A 10041-nucleotide genomic window follows, 5' to 3' on the forward strand; every position below is an offset into this window, starting at 1 on the left:
TCGGGCCGGGGCCTGGGCATCAGCCCTTGTAGCACGTGTGCCCCTGAAGCCTGTGTCTGAGGTGACGGGCAGCACTCTGGCTGCCAGCTCTGTGCACGTGGGTCTGTTTGGGCGGGTGATGCTGGAAGAAAGGAAGGTGTTCAGGCCCTTCCTTCTGCCCTGGATGTGGCACAGCGTGTGGACAGGGGGCGGGGCGGGTAAGGGCTGTCCTGGATGCAGGGAGCCAGCCACCAGCTGTGTCCTGTGTCGCGGGAAAGTGGGCGAGGCCACCAAGCAGAAGGACTGCTGACCCTTCCAACATGTGACCTGAGTCTTTTAAAAAAATGTTTTTATTGATTTTTTTAGAGAGAGAGGGAGAGGGAGAGAGAGAGGGAGGAACGTCAATGAGAGAACACCCATCGGCTGCCTCCTGCAGGCACCCGCTAGGGGTGGAGCCCACAACCCGGGCATGTGCCCCGACCGGGAATAGAGCTGTGACTTCCTGGTTCATGGGTTGACGCTCAGCCACTGAGCCATGCGGGCCTGAGAGCCATTTTTGCTCCTGAATTCCAGCTGTGCTGAGGGTCCGGAGCCGCGTGGGATCCGTGAGCAGCCGCTCACCATCGGGCAGAGCGGGAGGAGGGCTGTTAGTGGGGAGTGGCCTGACACTGGGACCCCCGACCCCAGCTGCTTCCTCGGGGACGTGCGTGTGTGCAGAGCTACTTAAAAAGCAGTGGGACCCGCTTCAGACTCGGGAACAGCGCTTGGTCCTCAGAGCAATGGCCATGTGATGGAGGAAATGATTAATAAATTTCACTAACTTAAAAATTCTCTATTCCTCAAATTACCACATTTCCTTAAAGTAACAAAAAGACAATATGTTCAAACTATATAGCGTACAGAGGAGTTACCCAGGCATGCTGAGTAACCTCGAGAAGGCGTCCGCTGGTGCTGTGCTGATGACTGCTGGTGCTCAGAGATGGGTGGTGCGGGGTCTCTGCCTGTCACGGGGCGTGGAGACCGCCGGCTCGGAGATGGGTGGTGCAGGATCTCTGCCTGTCACGGGGTGTGGAGACCGCCGGCTCAGAGATGGGTGGTGCGGGGTCTCTGCCTATCATGGGGCATGGAGACTGCCGGCTCGGAGATGGGTGGGGCGGGGTCTCTGCCTGTCACGGGGTGTGGAGACCGCCGGCTCAGAGATGGGTGGTGCGGGGTCTCTGCCTATCATGGGGCATGGAGACTGCCGGCTCGGAGATGGGTGGTGCGGGGTCTCTGCCTGTCACGGGGTGTGGAGACCGCCGGCTCAGAGATGGGTGGTGCGGGGTCTCTGCCTATCATGGGGCATGGAGACTGCCGGCTCGGAGATGGGTGGTGCGGGGTCTCTGCCTGTCACGGGGTGTGGAGACCGCCGGCTCAGAGATGGGTGGTGCGGGGTCTCTGCCTATCATGGGGCATGGAGACTGCCGGCTCGGAGATGGGTGGTGCGGGGTCTCTGCCTGTCACGGGGTGTGGAGACCGCCGGCTCAGAGATGGGTGGTGCGGGGTCTCTGCCTATCATGGGGCATGGAGACTGCCGGCTCGGAGATGGGTGGTGCGGGGTCTCTGCCTGTCACGGGGTGTGGAGACCGCCGGCTCAGAGATGGGTGGTGCGGGGTCTCTGCCTATCATGGGGCATGGAGACTGCCGGCTCGGAGATGGGTGGTGCGGGGTCTCTGCCTGTCACGGGGTGTGGAGACCGCCGGCTCAGAGATGGGTGGTGCGGGGTCTCTGCCTATCATGGGGCATGGAGACTGCCGGCTCGGAGATGGGTGGTGCGGGGTCTCTGCCTGTCACGGGGTGTGGAGACCGCCGGCTCAGAGATGGGTGGTGCGGGGTCTCTGCCTATCATGGGGCATGGAGACTGCCGGCTCGGAGATGGGTGGTGCGGGGTCTCTGCCTGTCACGGGGTGTGGAGACCGCCGGCTCAGAGATGGGTGGTGCGGGGTCTCTGCCTATCATGGGGCATGGAGACTGCCGGCTCGGAGATGGGTGGTGCGGGGTCTCTGCCTGTCACGGGGTGTGGAGACCGCCGGCTCAGAGATGGGTGGTGCGGGGTCTCTGCCTATCATGGGGCATGGAGACTGCCGGCTCGGAGATGGGTGGTGCGGGGTCTCTGCCTGTCACGGGGTGTGGAGACCGCCGGCTCAGAGATGGGTGGTGCGGGGTCTCTGCCTATCATGGGGCATGGAGACTGCCGGCTCGGAGATGGGTGGTGCGGGGTCTCTGCCTGTCACGGGGTGTGGAGACCGCCGGCTCAGAGATGGGTGGTGCGGGGTCTCTGCCTATCATGGGGCATGGAGACTGCCGGCTCGGAGATGGGTGGTGCGGGGTCTCTGCCTGTCACGGGGTGTGGAGACCGCCGGCTCAGAGATGGGTGGTGCGGGGTCTCTGCCTATCATGGGGCATGGAGACTGCCGGCTCGGAGATGGGTGGTGCGGGGTCTCTGCCTGTCACGGGGTGTGGAGACCGCCGGCTCAGAGATGGGTGGTGCGGGGTCTCTGCCTATCATGGGGCATGGAGACTGCCGGCTCGGAGATGGGTGGTGCGGGGTCTCTGCCTGTCACGGGGTGTGGAGACCGCCGGCTCAGAGATGGGTGGTGCGGGGTCTCTGCCTATCATGGGGCATGGAGACTGCCGGCTCGGAGATGGGTGGTGCGGGGTCTCTGCCTGTCACGGGGTGTGGAGACCGCCGGCTCAGAGATGGGTGGTGCGGGGTCTCTGCCTATCATGGGGCATGGAGACTGCCGGCTCGGAGATGGGTGGTGCGGGGTCTCTGCCTGTCACGGGGTGTGGAGACCGCCGGCTCAGAGATGGGTGGTGCGGGGTCTCTGCCTATCATGGGGCATGGAGACTGCCGGCTCGGAGATGGGTGGTGCGGGGTCTCTGCCTGTCACGGGGTGTGGAGACCGCCGGCTCAGAGATGGGTGGTGCGGGGTCTCTGCCTATCATGGGGCATGGAGACTGCCGGCTCGGAGATGGGTGGTGCGGGGTCTCTGCCTGTCACGGGGTGTGGAGACCGCCGGCTCAGAGATGGGTGGTGCGGGGTCTCTGCCTATCATGGGGCATGGAGACTGCCGGCTCGGAGATGGGTGGTGCGGGGTCTCTGCCTGTCACGGGGTGTGGAGACCGCCGGCTCAGAGATGGGTGGTGCGGGGTCTCTGCCTATCATGGGGCATGGAGACTGCCGGCTCGGAGATGGGTGGTGCGGGGTCTCTGCCTGTCACGGGGTGTGGAGACCGCCGGCTCAGAGATGGGTGGTGCGGGGTCTCTGCCTATCATGGGGCATGGAGACTGCCGGCTCGGAGATGGGTGGTGCGGGGTCTCTGCCTGTCACGGGGTGTGGAGACCGCCGGCTCAGAGATGGGTGGTGCGGGGTCTCTGCCTATCATGGGGCATGGAGACTGCCGGCTCGGAGATGGGTGGTGCGGGGTCTCTGCCTGTCACGGGGTGTGGAGACCGCCGGCTCAGAGATGGGTGGTGCGGGGTCTCTGCCTATCATGGGGCATGGAGACTGCCGGCTCGGAGATGGGTGGTGCGGGGTCTCTGCCTGTCACGGGGTGTGGAGACCGCCGGCTCAGAGATGGGTGGTGCGGGGTCTCTGCCTATCATGGGGCATGGAGACTGCCGGCTCGGAGATGGGTGGTGCGGGGTCTCTGCCTGTCACGGGGTGTGGAGACCGCCGGCTCAGAGATGGGTGGTGCGGGGTCTCTGCCTATCATGGGGCATGGAGACTGCCGGCTCGGAGATGGGTGGTGCGGGGTCTCTGCCTGTCACGGGGTGTGGAGACCGCCGGCTCAGAGATGGGTGGTGCGGGGTCTCTGCCTATCATGGGGCATGGAGACTGCCGGCTCGGAGATGGGTGGTGCGGGGTCTCTGCCTGTCACGGGGTGTGGAGACCGCCGGCTCAGAGATGGGTGGTGCGGGGTCTCTGCCTATCATGGGGCATGGAGACTGCCGGCTCGGAGATGGGTGGTGCGGGGTCTCTGCCTGTCACGGGGTGTGGAGACCGCCGGCTCAGAGATGGGTGGTGCGGGGTCTCTGCCTATCATGGGGCATGGAGACTGCCGGCTCGGAGATGGGTGGTGCGGGGTCTCTGCCTGTCACGGGGTGTGGAGACCGCCGGCTCAGAGATGGGTGGTGCGGGGTCTCTGCCTATCATGGGGCATGGAGACTGCCGGCTCGGAGATGGGTGGTGCGGGGTCTCTGCCTGTCACGGGGTGTGGAGACCGCCGGCTCAGAGATGGGTGGTGCGGGGTCTCTGCCTATCATGGGGCATGGAGACTGCCGGCTCGGAGATGGGTGGTGCGGGGTCTCTGCCTGTCACGGGGTGTGGAGACCGCCGGCTCAGAGATGGGTGGTGCGGGGTCTCTGCCTATCATGGGGCATGGAGACTGCCGGCTCGGAGATGGGTGGTGCGGGGTCTCTGCCTGTCACGGGGTGTGGAGACCGCCGGCTCAGAGATGGGTGGTGCGGGGTCTCTGCCTATCATGGGGCATGGAGACTGCCGGCTCGGAGATGGGTGGTGCGGGGTCTCTGCCTGTCACGGGGTGTGGAGACCGCCGGCTCAGAGATGGGTGGTGCGGGGTCTCTGCCTATCATGGGGCATGGAGACTGCCGGCTCGGAGATGGGTGGTGCGGGGTCTCTGCCTGTCACGGGGTGTGGAGACCGCCGGCTCAGAGATGGGTGGTGCGGGGTCTCTGCCTATCATGGGGCATGGAGACTGCCGGCTCGGAGATGGGTGGTGCGGGGTCTCTGCCTGTCACGGGGTGTGGAGACCGCCGGCTCAGAGATGGGTGGTGCGGGGTCTCTGCCTATCATGGGGCATGGAGACTGCCGGCTCGGAGATGGGTGGTGCGGGGTCTCTGCCTGTCACGGGGTGTGGAGACCGCCGGCTCAGAGATGGGTGGTGCGGGGTCTCTGCCTATCATGGGGCATGGAGACTGCCGGCTCGGAGATGGGTGGTGCGGGGTCTCTGCCTGTCACGGGGTGTGGAGACCGCCGGCTCAGAGATGGGTGGTGCGGGGTCTCTGCCTATCATGGGGCATGGAGACTGCCGGCTCGGAGATGGGTGGTGCGGGGTCTCTGCCTGTCACGGGGTGTGGAGACCGCCGGCTCAGAGATGGGTGGTGCGGGGTCTCTGCCTATCATGGGGCATGGAGACTGCCGGCTCGGAGATGGGTGGTGCGGGGTCTCTGCCTGTCACGGGGTGTGGCCACACTGTCCTTACTCTTAATCATTCTATTTTATGGCCTTCCATGTAAACTGCATCAGCTATAAAAAGTGGAAAACAAATGAAAAGGTTTACAGGGAGCCTCCTTCCATTCTAGACACTAAATCGGTACAATTTCCTTTCCAAGAAAATTTTACAGGATTGGAGACCTAGCAGTATGGTGAAAAGCAAAGAGCCCTGAACTTGTGGTCAAAAGATCTAGGTTCAAGTCTCATCTTGGGCACTCAGGGTTCCTCCCTCAGTTTCCTCATGTGTAAAATGAAGGTGACAACGAAGTCTGCTTATGGGAATTGAATGATAGGACATTCGTGGGGCTTTTTTAAAAAAATGTTTTTATTGATTTTTTTAGAGAGAGAGGGAGAGGGAGAGAGAGAGGGAGGAACGTCAATGAGAGAACACCCATCGGCTGCCTCCTGCAGGCACCCGCTAGGGGTGGAGCCCACAACCCGGGCATGTGCCCCGACCGGGAATAGAGCTGTGACTTCCTGGTTCATGGGTTGACGCTCAGCCACTGAGCCATGCGGGCCTGAGAGCCATTTTTGCTCCTGAATTCCAGCTGTGCTGAGGGTCCGGAGCCGCGTGGGATCCGTGAGCAGCCGCTCACCATCGGGCAGAGCGGGAGGAGGGCTGTTAGTGGGGAGTGGCCTGACACTGGGACCCCCGACCCCAGCTGCTTCCTCGGGGACGTGCGTGTGTGCAGAGCTACTTAAAAAGCAGTGGGACCCGCTTCAGACTCGGGAACAGCGCTTGGTCCTCAGAGCAATGGGCCCGTCCGCAGTCGAAGCCAAGGACGTGAGCCGGGGCCAGAGGAGGGCCAGCCAGTGGTCAGCGCGTGTGCAGAAGCAGGAGACCGCAGAGATTGGGGAGTCCGTCCTCAAGTCCCCAAGGCACGCTCACAGATGGGTTGGGGTGTGGCTCCAGGGGCACAGGCAGGTGCCTAGAGGTGCCTGACGGGAGCTTCGCTGCGGCTGAGTATGGTGTTGCAGACACTGAAGGGAAGGCGGCACCTGCAGGGCAGGGAGGCAGGGAGGCTGCGAGGGAGAGGCCTGGAGATGCTGGGCCTGGCCGCACAGGCGCGGTGAAGGCCACCTCCCACGTGTCGGTCTCCAAGGGCCAGCAAGAGAGGACCCCAGAAGGTGCTGGACGCCGCCCGCCACACCCTCCTGGGTGGGGTCACGGAGCTCTGACCAGCCAGGCGCCGGGAACTTCCTCAAGGTCATGACGCACCAAACCTCAGGTGCCCAGGACCCAGCAGGATTGAGCAGCACAGATCGACACAGAAGGCCAGCTGCTGGCCTGTGCTCCCCGTGGAAGCCACGCTCAGGTGAGCGGAAACTGCAGGCAGCCATTGCAGAAGGTCCCGTGAGAACCCGGGGCAGCGGGGGAAGCACTGAGCGCTGGAGCCTGCTCAGCCGCCAAGAGAAGACCAGGGAGGAGAACCCGGCGGAGCAGCTGACAAACCAGCCCTGGCCGGAGGGTGAGCCAGCATCTGCCCCATCTGTTGCCGCTTCCCCCTCAGCGCTCTGCTCTTTGTCCCGGTCTTTATCTTCACTCTTCTTCGGCCATTTGTGGTTTGAACTGAGTATTTTATTTGGTTCCACACTCGCCCTTCTTGGCACGTGTTACACTTGTTTCCTTCTAGTGGTTGCTCTGTGGGGGGCGGCGTGCACTCAGCGCTCACGCAGTCCCCCCAGCAGCACTGCGGCCGTGGGGTTCGGAGGCTCGATGCCAGTGACCCCTCCCCCGTCGTCATGGCATTCGTCGCTGACCCGGAAGCACACGGTCCACGCACATACATGCACACGAATGCACACACGCACATACATGCACACGAATGCACACACACACGAATGCACAGGCCAGCGCGGGGCCGTCTGCACTCGGGACAGAGCCTGGCCGGGCTGCGGTCAGTGAGGGAGTCTGAGGGTCAGCCGTGGCGCAGCCGCCTGGACTCCCGCCCAGTTCTGGGCCCGGCCGCCCTGCCGTCCGGAGCGGGCGGTGCTCCCAGGAACTCCGCTCTGAGCCCCAACCCGCTTCCCAGCTCTCGGGTTTGCCTGTGGCTGAGGTCCCGGCATCGGCCTCCTGCTGGGGTTTGGTGAGAGCCCAAGACAAGTCCGCTGGGCTGGCGAGAGCGTGACTGCACGGAAGGCACTGCCCATCCCTCCTGCTGATTAGAAGCAAGTGAAGGAGGGGTCCCCCGGCAGGAGCCCAGCCGCAGGGGGCGCTGTGGAGACGTGCCGGAGTGCGAGGACTCACGGAGCAGACACAGCGGAGCCAGGAGAGACGCCCTCCCAGGATCCCAGGCGGTGGGGCCAGCACCCACCCTCCCAGAAGGACAGACAGCGCAGGCACTGAAGTCGGCCCCACCCAGCGGGTCTCCCTGATGCCCACAGGATGTTCCCCGGCGGGACGCATCCTTCCCAGGAACGCAGTGTTCAGCGAGAACAGCCGCACGCGGGCCCTTTAACCACAGCCAAGTTAGACTAGAGCAGCGATGGCGAACCTGTGACACGCTGTCGGAGGTGACACGCGAACTCATTTTTTTGGTTGATTTTTCTTTGTTCAATGGCATTTAAATATATAAAATAGATGTCAAAAATATAAGTCTTTGTTTTACTGTGGTTGCAAATATCAAAAAAAACTTCTATATGTGACACGGCACCAGAGTGAAGTTAGGGTTTTTCAAAACGCTGACACGCCGAGCTCAGAGGTTCGCCATCACTGGACTGGACACTACAAAACGTCACGGGCTAAAGGGAATTCAGGTAGAAGTTGTGACAGGGCTGGGGAACCCCTCAGTGTTTCAGAGTTAACCGGTCGACTTAATAACCCACGACATGTGACAGCATTCTGAACTGAGTGAAAATTACAGCATCACGCTTGGGAGATGGAACTAGAACCTATTAAGGGGTTGTGTGCATGTGTGACGTGTGCGGCCGTGCACAGCATGCATGTGATGTGTATAGCCATGCAGGGCATGTGTGTGATGTGTGCGGCCATGCAGAGCACGTGTGCGACATGGTATGTGGCCGTGCACAGAGCATGTGTGTGATGTGTGTGGCCATGCAGACTTGGAGAGCGGGCGGGGCCCTGGTGTGTAGCACGTGTGTGATGTGCTGTGTCTCCTCCAGGTACATCGAGTACATGTGTGACATGGTGGCGGAGGAGCCCATCACGCCCCACAGCAAGCCAATCCTGGTGCGGGCCATCGTCATGACGCCCGTGCCGCTGTTCAACAAGCAGAGGAGTGGCTGTCGGCCCTTCTGCGAGGTCTATGTCGGGGACGAGCGCGTGGCCACCACGTCCCAGGAGTACGACAGGATGCGGTGAGCGCAAGCCAGGGCCACGAGGGCCCGTCGGGAGGATGGGGGGGACCCTGGCGGCTGGAGCCCCGCCTCAGGTCCCGAGGCGAGCAGACAGGCCCCCGCTGGGCGGCAAGCTCCCCACGACGGCGTGCTGAGACGCTCCATGGAAGTATTGCCTGGAGCAATGTCCCCCCAGGGTAGTTCGCAGCAAAACCAGGGAGCTGAGACTGCTGGGCCGGCATGCTGTGTCCCAGGCCTTGCTGTGCCGCCCCATGGCCTGGCTTTGTCTCACGGGGACCCGCCCATCCTCCCCACAGGGATTTCAGGATCGAGGACGGCAAGGCGGTCATCCCTCTGGGCACGGCTGTCCAAGGGGACGTGCTCATCGCCATCTACCATGCGCGGTCCACCCTGGGAGGCAGGCTGCAGGCCAAGGTGAGCGCGCTCCGTGGGCCTCTCCTTCCTGCCGGCCCCCCAGGTCGGCACTGCCATCTCTGTGGGATCCTAGAGCCCGAGGAGCCGCTGTGGGAGAGGGTGCGGTCCCCACGCCCAGGGCTCAGCACCGGGAGCTTGTACAGGGCCCTCGGGCTCGTGGGGTGTGACGGGGGGCCCGGCCCCTCCCAGCTCCCGGTGTGCTCTCCCTGCAGATGGCGTCCATGAAGATGTTCCAGGTCCAGTTCCACACGGGGTTCGTGCCTCGGAACGCCACCACCGTGAAGTTCGCCAAGTGCGTTGGCGTCCCACGGGGAGGGCCTCAAGGGTGGGCACAGGCGGGGTCACCAGAGGGTGTGCCCGCACTGTCCAGGGCCTGTGGGCTCTCGACTTGGTCAGGAAGGAGCTCAGGACATGAGTCCAGGTGCCTGAGCAGCTCCATGGAGCCTGTGGGGTCGAGGAGCAGGATCACGGCCACGGCCTGGGTCTCGGGTCGGGCTGCCTGGGACCAGCTGCCCCGCTCCCTGGCTGTGTGCCTCGCGGGCACCCCTAGGAGCCCCTAGCGCTGAGGAGAAAGCCAGCAGGAGGCCCCGTGGACAGGAGGGCAGGGGCAGGCGGGGCTTGGAGAGCGGGCGGGGCCCTGGTGTGTCTGCTGTAGGTGGGCCTTAGGGCGTCCCAGTGAGCGCCAGCTGTCCAGGCTGGTCTTTCCAGGGGTTGGTGGGCCTTGGGACCACGTGCTGGGCAGCTGCCCTCTGTCTTGGTCCGCCTGGCGTCGAGAAAGGCTACAGTTCTGCCTCAGTCAGCGCTGTTTCCTAGCAAGTATGTCGGGGTAGTGGGCTGGGCCCTGTCCCCCTGCAGCCCAGGGCCGGCCGCTCCCTGCTCACAGGCCCTCATTGTGCCCTCACTGGCCCGCTGGGTCAGCAGTGGGCCCGGCCTGGCCAGTCTCCTGGGCCACGGGCTGGGGAGGCCGGATGGGTGGCCCCTGGGTGGTGCCTGGGCTGACGTGCCGAGGCCATGTGCTCCCCTGCGTGGCCCCGCCTGGCTCCCTCCTCCCG

General features: G+C 63.7%; 1 protein-coding gene across 1 annotated transcript in view; it reads left to right on the forward strand.

Moving 5' to 3' along the window:
- The window catches only part of GAK (cyclin G associated kinase), a 62906-nt gene that overhangs the window by 41690 nt on the left and 11175 nt on the right, over positions 1-10041 (forward strand). The window contains exons 16-18 of the mRNA XM_015568927.1: positions 8381-8575; positions 8872-8989; positions 9202-9281. Coding sequence (XP_015424413.1) covers positions 8381-8575; positions 8872-8989; positions 9202-9281 — 393 coding nt within the window. The remainder of the gene's footprint in view (positions 1-8380; positions 8576-8871; positions 8990-9201; positions 9282-10041) is intronic.

The sequence above is a fragment of the Myotis davidii genome, unplaced genomic scaffold, assembly GCF_000327345.1.
Source record: "Myotis davidii unplaced genomic scaffold, ASM32734v1 scaffold665, whole genome shotgun sequence".
NCBI classification, from domain to species: Eukaryota; Metazoa; Chordata; class Mammalia; order Chiroptera; family Vespertilionidae; genus Myotis; species Myotis davidii.